Source organism: Thunnus albacares, chromosome 15 (assembly GCF_914725855.1).
Source record: "Thunnus albacares chromosome 15, fThuAlb1.1, whole genome shotgun sequence".
NCBI lineage: Eukaryota > Metazoa > Chordata > Actinopteri > Scombriformes > Scombridae > Thunnus > Thunnus albacares.
The window spans coordinates 19,007,472-19,022,939 of NC_058120.1; the positions used below are offsets into that span (position 1 = coordinate 19,007,472).

The following is a 15,468-nucleotide window of genomic DNA, read 5'->3' on the forward strand; positions in this document are numbered from 1 at the left end:
AACTCTAACCTTTTGACCCAGTTTTGAAATACATATTTTACTGTAACTACGATGGTAACCGCGCCTCAGTCGTCATAAGGTTGTTCTGTTGCCCCAGTAACCCCCGGCAGGATTCCGCACTGGCACTTTCAAAACACAAGTGAGCGCATATCTATTTTGTATTAGCAGGCTCTGATTGGCTGCAAGAGCCGTCAATCCAAATGTGGCAACTTCATACAATCATCTTATTGGTCACCAAGATTCTAGTTTAGGTGATGTACAAATTAGGAGGTGGCTTATTATTATGCGGGAATATCGACGCAAATCTCATTGGCTGAAGCTGTGGAAAGCAATGATTTGATTGGTCTGTTCATTCAGGGAAACTCGATAAGGGCGGAGTTGAAATGACTTGGCGGCCATATTGAATATTATCTGTTGACAGTTGTGTCCAAAGGAAGCTCAAAGATTTTGTTTTAGCTAACTTATGCTAAAAGTGAAGGTTTTGTTGAGCTTTTCAACCGATTTAGGACGTTGGTCCTAAATTTTAATGGTTTTATTTTAACCGAGAGATGGATGAAGATGAACGGCAGAGAAAACTAGAGGCTGGGAGAGCGAAGGTTTGTTGCTAACATTAAACGCACGCTAATATTGAATGCTAGCAGTTGGCTAATTCTTGTCATAGCTTTGTCAACTGCGAACTACACTCCCTCAATATTATTCAACGTTTTGTTTGTCGTTGCCTAGTTTCCATTTGTCGTCAAATTATAGACTTCTAATTTAACTCATTTAACGTTACCGCGCATAAGCCGCGCGTTGATTATTAGCTGAGGTAACGACAACAATAACAGTGATGGAGTTATGTTCGGTTAATCGGCTAATGAATTGACTTTCTTCGCACACACTTGGAGTTCAGTAGAAACAGAAAGGTGTACTTATTCACAAATACGAGGGAAATAAGCTTTTAACGTCCAACGTACTTATTTCTGAAGTGTTGTCTTTGAATGTTTACGTATTCCTGAAGTGTTGTCTTTGAGCAGTGTCGATGTTTTCGTCGGAAATTAAACGCTTTGTCACATGTTGGGGTCCATTTGCATTTGGGGATTTTTTTTGTTTGTGTGTGTAATTGCCATTACAACCTTCACCGACATAGGAAAAACACTTAACGGGTCTAATAAAAGGGCTTATGTTAATTATGATAGAATTTTACAGCCTTAAAAACAATTAAATGGCCTATTCAGAATCCCAGTATCTTTCAGTTCCCAACAACTGTCCAACCAAGTAATATTAACATGTTTCTACACTGATGACTTGTCTTGAGAGAGTATCCCTTGTGGCATTTTTTTCCCAGTCTGTGAATATGGCTGCTGTTGTCACTGCCGAAATTAAAGGAGCAAGCAGCTGTTTTCTGCTTCAATGGGAGGCCATATTATTAATGGGCCAATAAACAAGAATGACCTACCCTGTCTTGACAACCAAACCATACTGTCTAAAAAATTAGGTTCAAACTAGGTCACTTGTTCAAAGTAGCTGATTTAATTGCATTCGCTACACATAGTAGATGATCTCCGCCACATTCAAACAATGTAACTCATTCAGACGGCACTGGTTGTACATATCAGTCTGATGCATGATACTTAGAAAATAACTCAACTGAACTACTGATATTCCTCATGACAGAAATCCTCCAATATGCCACAGAGCCAGTCGGTAAGTATAGAAAGTGGTGACTGGCAGAGATCTTTGTCTTTTGTCATGGGAGTGTGGGTTTTTGAACATTATTCCTTTGTGATTTCAGCCTTCTTGTTGTTTCTCTTGGGTAGGCAATCAGGGCTTTATTCTGCTTTTCTGCACTATGATGTGATTTCTGTCAACTTTTGAGATTTAAGCCCACTGATCTTTTTAAAAAATGACTCACAGCACAGATAATCAAGACTGTAAACCAACAAAGGAAAATCTGCTTTGCATTTATAAGGCGAACGTCTACTGTACTCTGCACACCTTGCACAGGCTGTCATGCTGATTGCAGGCCATCAGGTGGTGCAGTGAGCCCATGAGATTTGGTAACAGTTGCACACTTGCATCTCACATGGATGGTGTTGCTATGGTAATGCAGTGCTGTCAATTGCCTTTACTGTGTGTGGTGCATCAAAAATCTCTGATTCTTTGCCACATTGAAAGCATGCCATGGACATATACAAATCATGCGCCAACAAATATGCACTCAAAATTGAATCCCATTAGGCATCCTGGTGTTGGCATTGTTGATAACACAATAGCAGTGTTCAGCAGTCCAGTTGCATCTGATTTGGCCAGCATGAGCTGCAGCCTGCCGTTTAGTCAGACATGGAAGCAGCCTTGGGCTAAACACCGCTCATCTGGCTGATGTGTCTTTCTAAGACATGACTTGTGTTGTGGCAAGCCGAGGCAGTGAACAGGGTGAATGCACAAAGGGTTGAATTTCAGATAACAATGAGAAAGTGAACATATGAATGATGTGAGGTGAGAAGAAATTTAAGTGTGGTGGAAAGGGAACAGTTATTTTAAACAAATCTTAAATCTGGTTTTAGGAGTCAAAAGAAAAAGAGGGTGTTTGGATGAATGTATTGCATGGAGCTAAATGGGAGTACAAATCAAAAGCTATGATGTGGCTTTATGAAGAGGCCGGTAATATGTCATCCGTTTAAGACTGGTGCACATGCACGCTCAATATTGCCATCCACATATATGTGACTCATCACACAAAGCAACAAGTAGCTCTCCTGAGGCCATGTAATCTCAAATTGAATTGAGCATGCACACTCTGATGCTGCTTGCCACACACGGAGCTCTGTCTCCTCCTCTCTATGTGAATGCATGTCCCAGTCTCCACCCTCTTTCCTTAGTCCAGACACATAGCATCCCTTATCCAGAGTTTGTGGATCCCTCTGCACTGTACGTTGGCTTTGGCGGGGAGTTTTAGGATGATGGGCTGGGCAGAATGTGCTGCATCTACAGACTGGAAGATCTACATCTGGACAGTAGAGCTGCTGCCCTGATATGGAAGAATGAACAAATCTGACCACCAGCAACGGAGGAGGTTGATGATTGACTGTCAGATATTGATGGAGTCCTTCATGAGGGTCCCTGTTACAATGTAAACTGCTGTAATCTGATTTAAGCTGCTTAAAAGAAGAGAGAGACAGGCAGAGAGAGAGAGACAGCGAGAGAAGGAGGAGTGTGTTGCAAAGAGAACCCGCCTGAGGTGGATTTGTACCTATTCAGTCCCAATGGAATTCAAGCTAAATATCATGGCTTGATTGGGGATTATGTTTTTCACTGTGAATGAACTTCTCAGGTTTAGATTCTTGATGGGTTTTTTTTTTTTTATTCATTTATGTTTTTAGTCAGGACTTTGTGATGTTTCAAAAAGCCAGTCTGCCTCTCTCTGATTTTGACTTTTCCTACAAGCTGAATAATGTGAAGTGGCAGAGATGGATGTGTCCTTTTTTTAAACCTTGCTCTGTTTCTGGTCTGCTGAGAGGTTGTCCAATGTGTGTCGCTAAAATCTGTATTTCTCACGGGCTTGAAGTTGCTATCTGGAGATTTGATAATATTTAGCATCACCTCATTTGAACTTGCATACCATGTCAGGTTATGGTGTAGTCTATTCTGGGCTTGAGTTTGGGTTTCTTCTTGCTTCATTGGGCTCTGTCTTTTTTGCTGTATAACTCTGACTCATCAATACAAGGACTTCCAAATCTTTTTTCTTCTCTTCAGTGGGGACAATCAAGAACTTATATATACATGCATTAATTCTTTGTCCAGTGATTCAGAATTATTTTTTGATTACCTTTTTTTTTTTCAACTGAGGAGATAAATCTGAACTCTAGTCCTCTTTCACCTTTGACCCCCGAGCTCCACCATGCTGATAGTGTGGTGGTGCTCAGTGGTCCTGACTTATGTGTCCATCTACCTCTCGCTGTCCTTCCTGCGCAGCTTGCTAGCTTCCGACAGAAGCGGGCGAAAAACGACGGTGCGGGGACGGCGAAAAAGACGCAGAAGAGGAAGGGCCAGGCTCACTCGAAGAATGACTGCGCGACGCAAGATCGTCACGTAGAACCAGCACCTTCGACAGCCAATGACACAGAGCTGAACAGCAAGACCAACCATGAGGTATACCACTCATCACATACAGATTATCAGTCAGGCATCAAAAATGGAGTTACAGAAGAGGCTGTAGAAATCTGATTTGTGTGGACCATAAGATTATTTGTTAAACTGAAATAACAGATCATTTTCACCAAATAGAATTGTTTTACTGCATGACTTGGCTCACAAGTACTCATGGGTCACACTACCTGACCTCCAGTATATGTCTAATTTTGTTTGCTCACTGTACGCCTTAACAAATGGTCCGTGCCCCCTGCTCGGTAAACATACATTAGAGAAATGGGTCACTAACCATCACGTTGCCTGTAGGACATGTTGTCATAGCAACCTGGTCAGGATTAACTGTGGCACTATTTAGTGCCTTTTTTTTTTTTTTTTAAAGGGAGAGTTCACCCACAACATTAGGTGTACATATTTGTGGCACATGATTTGTGACATTTTCCTGTGCAAAATCAGATTTAATTGTAAAACGATTTATTTCTTTAGGAACCCCAAGAGCACAAGAATTCAGAGGATCAGCAGAACCAACAACAGCAGGATGAGCCCCCCACCCCGGAGCAAAACTTATCCCCTGCAGAAGAGTTGAGAGATGAGGAGCTTGTTGCACTTACCGACAAAGAGCAGCTAAAGGTATACACAGTTGGTAATTAATCATTGACAGGGAATATCAAATCTCTTTTAAAGATTTCTAATTTTCCATAGTGCATGCTGTATTATCGGAACAAAACTCTGTTTTTTTTTGTGGAATAATTCTGTAATTTTATGTCTTCTAAGTGGTTCCTTTTGGCTTTATTTTGGTGTTGCTGTTAATGACTCAAATAGGCTAAGGTATGACTAGCAAAAGATGTTCTAATCCTGCTCTTAATTCTCACAGTGGAAAAAAAGGCCCTTAAACAGTTCTATAAATGTGTTTCTGTTTACATGCCATGTTGTAGTGTATTTAGATGTGTTTGGTCACATGGATTAATTTGTCTTCATGCTTTGTTTACCCTCTAAGACAATAAGAGTTATAGTATTGAAGTGTCTTTACGAACCCATGGGGAATGTAACTGTCTCCTGTTCTGCATGGCTGCTTGGCTGCGCTGATCTGAAAATGCAACATAGCTCATCTGTACTATGTATGTCTATGTGTAGAGGAATGAGGTTGAAGAAGGTTTTCAAGTTGTGGAAATGTTGTAATAATATACTGTTTTTAATGCTGTAGGTAAATGCTTTTCTGACCTTTTTTCTGGTCCTATTTTCTATTCTAATTGGCACCTAAGTAGTCAGTGGTCAAGTCTGCTTTCTGGTTGGCTACACAGGAGAGAATTCGTTTAATATTATTTCCTCTTAAGACTGCTTAAGGGCAGAAACGCATGCTATACTCTCGTATGTGTTTGTGTATGTCTGTGCTTATAATATAGTATATTGATTCTTTCTTTTACACTTGCAGCAGTTACAACAGGCTGTGGAGAAGCGTAATGAGATAATTGCCAAGCTCAGCTCCAACCTACAGGAGGCCCTGGCCAGTAGAGACCAGGTTCAACTGGAGGCACAGTCACTTGCTGGGCAGATTCAGGGGCTACAGAGACAGCTCCAGCTGGTACGTGCAACTCAATTATATCCATCTCAGTAAATCCAGATTATTGTTGCCTAAAAAGTATTGGACTTTTACAGAATACCAGCTTGCCTTTTGCAAGTTTTGGTTTTCTGGATTTTGGGATATGAACTTCACTTTTCATATTCACAGCAACTGAACTTGCATCTTCTTTAAATTGTCTTTCACACAGACGAGTGTAGAGTTTCTGCGCATCAGAAATCAGTCGGGGCCTGAAGTCCTTCATGCTAATCGACAGCAGCGTCAGCTTGTCCATGCCTCCCAAGATGCAGACCTCAATCATAAGGAGGCACCATTGGGGAAATCAGGAAGTGCGGGTCCTGGCTCCCAGTCAAGTGTGGAAAGCTTCGGCGCTGACAGTGACACTGAAACGGACTCTGTTTTGCACAAACTTAGGGCTAAGCTAGAAGAAGAAAGGGAGAACAGCCAACGTGCATGTGCCGAACTAGCAGAGGAGAGAGAGAATCACCAACATTTGCTTTCTTTACTGGAGGAGGAAAAGAGAGGCAGGGAAAAGGAGGAAAAAGCAAGGGAGGCACAGCTACAGGACCTCCAGACCCAGTTGAGCCAAGTCCAAACTCAGTGCCTTGAGATGCAGCAGTACAAAGAGGAGAAGGAGAAGCTCAACAGGGAAGTTGTGGAGCTGAGGAAAAGGCTTCAGGAGGAAGAAGATGCAGTAAGAAGATTTAGTGAGGAGGCAGCCAGCTCTGCCCTTCGCCTACAGAGCCTTGAGGAGGAAAGAGAGAGACAAGAAGAGGAAATGAGGATGCTGAAGGAGGAGCACAAAGAAGAGGTGGAGAGAGTCAGGCAGCTGTTGGAGGAGAGGGAGAAAGAACTCAAGTTCAGAGAGGAGGAAGTCCTCGGACTTAAAGCTTCTAAGAATCGGCAGAACCAAGCAAAAGCTGGTTTTAGTTATGATGAGAGGATTGGTATAGATGAGGTCTATCTGGAAAGTGGATCTGATCGGGACAGTATGAATGTATCGACACCTGGGGACCTTCTGATGGAGCGCTACTTGTCTTCAGCTCCCCTTGCACACTCTCAGTCTTCAGTGGTCAATGAAAGCTTTGAACATTGCAGTCAACTGGACATATCTGCAGACTACAGGTTAGACGAATGCTAATTGTTATGTGTGTGTTTCTGTTTTCTAGGTTAAATAGATCCACTAATTTGTCTCTTTGTCCCTCTTCCCAGTTTTGAGCTGAACAGTGAAGTGTTGGGTGACCAGCCTCTGCTGTCAATTTCAAACTGTCCCCAAGAAGAGGTCGACAACCTCCACAACATCTCTATCCCAGAGCACTCCCCTGGCATCCCAGTGGCTGACGATTCCAATCCTCAGTCTCTGTCTCAGTGGCTTAACAACTCCACCTCTGGCAAGCTGGAGATGAGTGATGTTTCAGAGCGTTATTTTGAGGAGACACACCCGGAAAAAGAGCTGCTGAGTCAGCAGTGTAAGGAGCTCCGTGAGGAGCTGGCTCTCAAGGACAGGGACTTGAATCTTTTAGGAGAGGAAGTCATCAAGAGTGCTGAAGAGCTGGAGGAAGCCAGGAGCAGGTAATGAAATTAATTAGGGCATGTGCAGATCCATTTCTTTGCATTACTCATTCAAATTCTGTTTTCATTATATTACAAATGTATTATTTCTTGGTACCCAGTTTACTTATGTTTGTGCCAACTTAAACAGACTAGCTCCTCCTGATTTTTAGTTAAAGTTAACTTAAAGTGTGAAAACTTAAAGTGTTAAAAATGAATGTACCAGGGTCATTTCATCATTCCATTTTGAATCAACTTGGTAACTTTTTTAAAAACTGCCATTTGTGTGTTCAGGTGGGCCCAAGTATCAGAGGAGCTCAGACAGGCTCTCTGGGAACTTGAGGAGGAAAAGGAGAAGAGGAGACATGTTGAGGAGGAGATGAACTTGAAAGCCCATGAACAAGACAACCTTAAGAACAAACTCAGTGCCTTACTGGAAGAGAGAGAAAAAGAGAAGGCAGTAATGTTGATGGGAAAGGAGGCTGAAATCTCTGCTGAAACATCCCTGCTAGACTCTGCTACCTTTCCATCAGTGGAGGAAGATAAACTGGTAGGGGAGCTAAAGGAGGAGCAGGAGAAGCAGTTGGCACTCCCGTCTCATCAAAAACAGGAGGAACTGCTGGTAGCATCTCTGCAGGGGGTAAAGCAAACTGCAGAATCGACCAAACAGAGCCCAGAACTCAGAGATGACAACAAGCTGCGAACATTACAGGTATACCGGTAGAATAAGCTTTCTAAGAATGTAGAGAATAAACATGCTATTTTCTGCACACATTTGCAGTTATTTCGAATAACTGCAATGCCCTGACCCAATGATGCATTCTGCTCAGTTTTTTGCCAGCGTGATTTAGATAAGTGGAAATATTATTAGTCAGCAGCAGCAATCTGTTTGTACTAAAATGCTTTAGGAAAGGTCAGGGCAATGAATGGTTGGAAAAATTAATGATAAAATGCACCAAAAGCTAAAAGAATTTCTGTTTATTCCCCTTTCAAGGCCTGTTGTGATGATCTCATGTCAGAACTAGAGGAGACAAAAGTAAGACATAAAACTGCATCAGATCTACTAGATCAAAGGACTGCGGAGCTTGACACAGCATTAAAGGAGCTCAAAACTACACATGCACAGTTTCTTACTGTCCAAACTGAGGTTGAGAGACTGCAGGACGAGCTAGAGAAGAGCCAGAGCAGCCTGGACAGCGCTGAGAAACAGAGGAGTGAACTGGAATCTCAGGTCGTCTGCCTGAGACAAAACCTTGCCAGCCTGGACGAAGCGCAGGCCCAGGCAGTGCATGAGAGGGAGGAGCACATGAGGAAGAAAGAGGAGATGGATGAACAGATTAAAAAGATGGAGCAGGTGCTAGAGGAGGAACTTGAACAGTTTGAGAACCTGCTAAAAGCCAAGGATGTTGAGGTGAGATATATAACACTTTGTGTGAATTAGTTTGAATCAGCGTTCTCCAGGGAACATCATGATGTGCAAAATCATTTTCACAGTTGGCTGAAGAGAAGGAGAAATGGGAGGAAGAGAGGCAGGAGAAGGAGAAGGAGCTCCTTGATGTGAGGCATATCCTGGAGGAGCAGAGGAGGGAGAGGGAGGAGGAGGTGAAGGCTCTACTGGAGAGGCAGGTCGTGGCTTTGGACGAGGCTACGGAGAGGCTCAGGACATCTCACCAACAGGAGATAAAAGACCTGAAGAATAAACATCAACAAGAGGTGGGATTTATAAATTAAGCAAACTTTAAAGAGCATCAATTTTACAGATTTATAATGGTGTCTATTTTTAAAAATTGGAATGTTAAAAGTTAAATGTAAATATGTGTATTTATCAAACCTCCAGGACCCATATTTGCTCATTCTCCCACCCAGAGATTGTTTCACATTAGTTATTTATATGTTATATGTTACAATGTGTGTTGCTGAAATCCATATTTACTGTATTTCTTTGATGTTTGTTTGAGTTTATTAGCTAACAGGATATCTTTTAGCATTGTAAGATGGGGCATTTTTGGACATCTCACTACTCTGTCATGCACATACATGAAGAGAAAAAAAGTCACATGAATACCATGTTGTCTCTCACTGTGTAATTTGATAAAGATTCAGATTAAATATTTCACATGTTTTTTTTTTTATTACTGAAATTTTAAGAAAGGATTGTGCAGCCTTGGTGATGCAAAATGTTGTTTGCTCTCTAGTCTTGTCATTTCCTTGACATGCTTATCTGCTTGAATGCCTAGATTTCTGAGTTGAACACCCACCTGGAGACACAGCTGCTGGAGCGGCAGGCCACTAAGGAGGAAGAACAGAAGAGACAGATCAGCTTAATCAAACAGGTATTAGAAAAGGCCAAATTTCACCGTAGTGCTCGGAAGTACTCAGACATCTTTAATAGTAGTTCTTTAACTTTTTACCATTGTTTTATATTATTTTTCAGCTTCTGCCATTCTTTGTATTCTCTCCTCTGCAGGTGACTGAACGTGAGCATGAGAGGATGGTGTCAGAGCTAGTTGCCAAACACAATGAGGAGCTTAGTCAACTGAAGACAGAGCTCTCCTTGGAGTTTAGAGAGAGCATGGAAGCTGCCCACCAGGCTGAACTGCAGCACGTACAGGTATATACACCCACACACAGATACACACTCGCACACAGTGTAACATCCTCAACCACACCATGGAGTAAAATAACCCTTTATCTGTCTTCTAAGCTGTTTTTTTTTCTCCAGCACTCTTCTCTTAGATAACCTTTTCATGTCCACAGAAATATGGCAATTACAATGACTTTGAACCCGATTTAGGAATTAAATCTTATTCTAGATCAAAAGAGGTTCTCTATAGATCTCCATGAAATGTGCAGCTGAACAAGGACAGCAAACTTCACTGGAGCACACTGATAAATTTGCAGAATTTGTCTCCACAATCTAACATCTATTGAGTGTTTGATGGTTATTTGTGCTTTAGAATGTAACTGCCATGAAACAATCAGAAAATGGTTTATTCCTCTCATTCATTGCGTTGTTCTCACTACCACTCCTCCCTCTCCTCACTCGACCACAGCCGTGCTGTCTTTCTCTCTCTCTTGCTCGCTCATGCTCTCAGTTCGCCATGCTATATTTCTTTTTCTCTTGTCTTTTTTGAAAATGAGTCGGGAAGCTGACAGCAAACTCTAACTTTACTTTTAATGTTATCAAATGAAGAGAAATGTCCTCCCCCCATCCTACACCGGTTCTAAATTTTTACTAGAGTACTGTCTTGTTTTATGAATGAAGCAGTACACAAGTTGAAGCAGCTACCCTGTGTGTGTTTGACCAATCAGCTACAGTAATCCCTGCAAACCCCGCCCCAAAAGTTCCTGTACTTTTTGAAAGTACTACTCTCCGAGCAAGGACTTTTTTAGGGGGTAAAACAATCTCCCTGGAACCTCATTTAGACCCTGGTCCCCCCAGTGGAAACACAAGAAGAGGAACTGAGTTCCTCGAAAAGTTCTTAGTCCCCGGGGAAAGTTCCTGCGGTCCAAACATGGTATAAATGGCCATGGATGATAAGAGTGTCAACTAAATGCCCTAAAATGTAAATGCATTTCCCTCTTGACATGGTGTCACTATTAGATGCAGGAAAGCTCTGACATGAACTGTACCTTATGCTTTCATTCCCCAAGGCCCAAAAGACCGTCGAGCTTGAAGTCTTGCGTCTGAGCCTGACAAACGTCCACATGTCCCAGGTGGACTTTTCTCAGATAAACCTGCAGCAGGAGTCTGCTCAGGCCTCCCTGAGGGAGACATTAACTCAGGAGACTTCACTCTTGCGGGCCCAGCATCTGTCAGAACTGGAACAAATCAGACTGCAGAACCAGGAGCAGCAGGAGAGACTGCGTGAGCTGCATCACAGAGACATGGGTGAGTCTGGAGTGCTTGCTCTGTTTGTTCAGTGTTCTTTTTCATGTCTACCTTTGAGTGCACTCAACATGCATGCTGTCATGGATGCAAGCAAGTCACCCTCATATAGATTTAGAAGCTTGTTGCGGAAAAACCACAATGACAGACTCTTTGATGTATATGAATCCTCTCATTTGTGTCATATATGTATGTTCAGATGAGTTGAAGCGGCAGTGGGAGACTCGTGTTGCTCAGGAAAGAGCTTCCATGGAGGAAAAGCAGGCCAAAGAGATACAGGTCAAGCTTTATTAAAACAATTGTCATACTAATAGTGCATTTGGTCATCGGAAATCTGTGATTTATTTACCAAATTTACATCATTTGAATTATTTATTTCAATTAATCAAGTTATTTTCTTTTCACAGGCTCTAAGGTCAGAATGGGTGAAGGAAGCTGAAAGCACCCAGTCAACCCTCCAGACATCTCTCTCAGAGACGCAGAACAGCCTTACTAGCACCCAGACAGAACTTGCCAGCACTCAGGCCTCCCTCACCCAGACCAGCAAAGCTGTAACTGAAGCCCAGGCAGCTTTGTCCCAGGCCCAGTCGGAGCTGTGGGATTCAAAGGCCAGGCTGGAGGAGTTCCAGACCTCCAGTAAGGAGCAGAACCAGAAACTAGAGGAGGAATTGAAACAGGCCTGTACTGACAGAGATGCCACTGCCCGTGAGTTGCATTCCTCCACAATTCTTCCAGCCCCCCTCCACTCCCCACTCACAGTGCATAATTCCACTAAGACAGAAAACATCATTTCTGTCCACAAATATTAGAGATTTGCAAGGTTGAATTGTGCAACATCTATGGTCGTTTTAATTTATGATGCTGCTTCTTGCATGTTTTGCAAGCGGTGTATATCGCATCTTAATTTATAAAAAAATGTTCATGCTTTTCTTGTTTTGTGAATGCTACTTAGGTGCTCTGGAGGAGTTGGTTTCTAGTCATGAGGCAGTGCTGCAGGGGAGAGAGCAGCAAGTACTCCACCTAGAGGAGAAAGAGCAGCAACTGCAGCAGGAGGTGAGTTCACTGTAACACATTAACTGTAGTGAAATTGCCTTATTCTTTGTTTCAGTATACACATCACAAACTGGCCCTGGCAAAATGACTGAATTTTTAGATCAACCCCCCCCACTTGTGGATATTTCAATAATTTTTCTGGCACCAGTCTCTAAAATAACAGGAAACATACACGTATTCAAACCAAACCTTACATTACATTAAGTTTTGAAATAAAAAAAGTGACACTTCTTCTCTGTGAACCAGGTATTGTGCCTACAGGAGGAGAAGGACTTGCTGAAACAGAAATCAGAAGAGGAAGTAGGTCATCTGTGGGCCCAGCTGGAGAGCATGAGGACTAGTCGTCAAGAGTTGGGAGGTGAGATTAATAAACCAGCCTGACGTCTTAGTAGTTTATATCCAAAAAAAAAACTTGAAGAAATTAAAGGCTTCCCGTGTAAAGGATGTAGGGCATGTTTAAAATACATTTTTCCATTATCTGTTGACAATGATGAAATGAGATAAAATAAAGAAAGGGAAACTAGAACAACTTCACTCTCAGACATCAATTGCATGTGTGTATTTCAAATAACAGTATTTTTTCTGTTTTCGATATCTCCCTTATTGTCTCACAGAGCTGAAGGAGCAGCTGCTAGCTCGCTCATCTCGTGTTGATGATATCGAGCGCCTGAAGACAGAGTTTAATGAACAAAAACAGGAAATCAAAGAGCAGAATGAGGCTGAGCTGGAAAGCCTGAGGAGGTATGTGTGCACAAAAAGGCACATGGACACACACATAGTCCTGATGTTTTTATTTACACAGTCTTTGTTGTTTACTGGACTGGTTTGCACAGTGTACCTTTGCATTATTTTGTTCATTACATGTCAGTCCTTAACTTCCTACCTTCACGCAGACCCCTTGCAAATTATGCACATTTGACTGCACTCCTCCTCCAGGTACTTCGAGCAGCGGTTGCGGGCAGCAGAGGAGAACTACAGAGAGGAAATTGCTCTGCTCCAGCTCAGGCTGGTAGAAGGTGCCTTAGAAGAATCCGTGCTTAAAACCTCAGATGACAGGTATTACTGCAGATGTCTAAGACTAGATATGTGTACCGCAAACTTAGATGAAATTCTTTGAATATCAGTGCCTTTGGTCTCTGTTTCAGTTTCATATCTCACAGTCAAGCTGAGGAGGAAAAAGGTGATGTGCCAGAGAAACACAAGGTAAAGGTGCACGTATTATGTGAGCATATTAATAACATAAGACATTTTCAAGACTTGCCATCGCCAGATAAATGTGTTGTATGGAGCAGTTTGAAATTTTGAAACCACTGACCAAGTTACAAAGTTGCATAATAGTATTTTATTATTTCTGTGATCCTCATTAGAAGGTATTGTAAGCATCATGTTATGTTTCATCCAGGAAATGCTTGACAGTTTGCACCTGCAGCTGGAGGAGAAACACACAACAGAGCTGGCCAGCCTACGATCCTCTTTGGCTGTTTCCTTTAAGGAAGAGCTGCAACAGGTCAGACACACAAACTTGGTCCCTCTGTCTTTCAGTCTTTTCTTTTACCCTTTTTCCCACTAAATCAGAAAATAAGTTAGAATGTGAAGAGATTCTTAGCAAATAGTGCCCTGACATTCTCATTTATTAGTTTTATATCATTACATGTGCTTCAGGTGCGTTCAGACCTCACAGACCATTACTATGAAGAACTGCAGGAGATGAAGACTCGTCATGCCCTGGAGCTAGAGCAACTCAGGGCCAAACTTTCTGACCGTCACTTACAAGGTACTTTTTGCATACATGTAAAGCATTTGCCATTTGGTATCCAGAAGTGGTAAAGATAAAAAATTATCTCTAATTGTCTATCTCATAGACCTCACCAGAGTCCATTTGGAGGTGGCAAGACAGGTTGAGGTGAGAAAAGATAATCAGATAATGTGTACTTCATATTACCCCCTGAAGTTATCAGCTATATAATGAAAAGCTTTTGTGATTTTAATTAGGTGGAGGTTGAACAGAGGATGTGGTGTCACACTGAGCAGCTGCAGACAGGAATGACCATCATCCACACCCTGGAGAACAGACTTGCAGACTTGAGCAAACAACATGAAGCAGAAATGGAGAAAAACACACAAAAGGTGGGGGGGGGGGACAATTTCAGGATTGGAATATGTTGATATGAATACAGAAACACACATTTAATAGTACAATATGGTAATTTCAAAGCATAGTGCTTAAATGTTGAAATGCTGTCAGTTGAAGCAGGAGTGTGCCGGGGAGCTCATTCATCTTGAGGAAGCTCTGAAACAGCAGAGGGAGGATGTGCAGGAGGAGATGAAGAGGATGAGAGAAGAGCTCCAAGTGAAGCATGAAGCTGAGCTCTCTGCCTTGAGGACAGACCTTGAGAGAGACATGGAGAAGGAGAGGACTTGTTTGGAAGAAGCACTCCAGGAAGAGAAGGAGAAGTTGAAGTCTCTACAGGCTGCACTGGACAACAATGAGAGTAAGATCAGTTGGCAGATTCAAAAGGAGAACAATATCCACATTGATTTCTTAATAAAATGTCAGTTTGTTATAGCTTCCAAGCAGATAAGTGTTGCTCTCCTTCAATTTGTAACATATTGATTGTGTTTTAGGCTCACAGGTCCTGTTATTGAAGCAGAGACTGGAGGCCCAGTTTGACAGTGAGCTGCAAAAGGCAAAAAACTGCATGGCAACAGAAATCAAGGAACTTAATGTTCTCCTCCTTGAGCAGAGTGAGGAGCGGCTACACCAAGCCCAAGAGAGGTGAGTAAGACCAGCTGGAGGTTAATGGTTTGACAGGAGTTAGGCATTGCGACCCAAGCCATATTTGTATTACTATGTTAAGCGAGTTCTACTTTGGTTATCATACAGTGAGAGGAATTTAAAAAAAAAAAAGAAGGAGAAGAAGCGCAGATAGGTCATAGATTACTTCTAATATTTAATGTTTTTACTTTTTGATTTTTTTTTTTAAAAAAATTTTTGGTCAAAATGTAAAGTAAAAAAGTAAACATCCAACACAGTTTTCTGGAGCAAAGTGGCATCTTTTCCTTTTAATATTGTTGTGTCATTTATTTTGAACACCAACATTTCAGCTGCAGTGCTGCTATCATGGTCTGACTTAATGCTACACACCATGCAAAGTCCCTGCTTACTTTCCTTAAATCATATGAAAAACAGTTTTGAAATCTGCAGTTTCATCCCCTCTTCTTTTGGGCAGATTTAATGTTCTGTGATTTAAGTGATTCTCTGTGTGTC

General features: G+C 42.0%; 1 protein-coding gene across 5 annotated transcripts in view; it reads left to right on the forward strand.

Annotated features, from left to right (window-relative positions):
* Positions 1-386: 386 nt before the first annotated feature.
* pcnt (pericentrin) overlaps positions 387-15,468 on the forward strand; it is a 38,338-nt gene continuing 23,256 nt past the window's right edge. For 4 of the 5 annotated variants that reach the window (XM_044373968.1, XM_044373972.1, XM_044373970.1 and 1 more), the window contains exons 1-26: positions 387-596; positions 1,657-1,686; positions 3,955-4,131; positions 4,615-4,758; positions 5,561-5,710; positions 5,898-6,832; positions 6,920-7,279; positions 7,553-7,970; positions 8,253-8,669; positions 8,753-8,971; positions 9,496-9,591; positions 9,726-9,869; positions 10,913-11,150; positions 11,347-11,426; positions 11,555-11,852; positions 12,100-12,200; positions 12,447-12,558; positions 12,815-12,941; positions 13,137-13,256; positions 13,346-13,403; positions 13,603-13,707; positions 13,863-13,974; positions 14,063-14,103; positions 14,193-14,327; positions 14,446-14,692; positions 14,826-14,976. In XM_044373968.1, coding sequence (XP_044229903.1) covers positions 549-596; positions 1,657-1,686; positions 3,955-4,131; positions 4,615-4,758; positions 5,561-5,710; positions 5,898-6,832; positions 6,920-7,279; positions 7,553-7,970; positions 8,253-8,669; positions 8,753-8,971; positions 9,496-9,591; positions 9,726-9,869; positions 10,913-11,150; positions 11,347-11,426; positions 11,555-11,852; positions 12,100-12,200; positions 12,447-12,558; positions 12,815-12,941; positions 13,137-13,256; positions 13,346-13,403; positions 13,603-13,707; positions 13,863-13,974; positions 14,063-14,103; positions 14,193-14,327; positions 14,446-14,692; positions 14,826-14,976 — 5,063 coding nt within the window. In that variant the 5' untranslated portion in view covers positions 387-548. The remainder of the gene's footprint in view (positions 597-1,656; positions 1,687-3,954; positions 4,132-4,614; positions 4,759-5,560; positions 5,711-5,897; positions 6,833-6,919; positions 7,280-7,552; positions 7,971-8,252; positions 8,670-8,752; positions 8,972-9,495; positions 9,592-9,725; positions 9,870-10,912; positions 11,151-11,346; positions 11,427-11,554; positions 11,853-12,099; positions 12,201-12,446; positions 12,559-12,814; positions 12,942-13,136; positions 13,257-13,345; positions 13,404-13,602; positions 13,708-13,862; positions 13,975-14,062; positions 14,104-14,192; positions 14,328-14,445; positions 14,693-14,825; positions 14,977-15,468) is intronic. The other variant, XM_044373971.1, reaches the window with a different exon arrangement.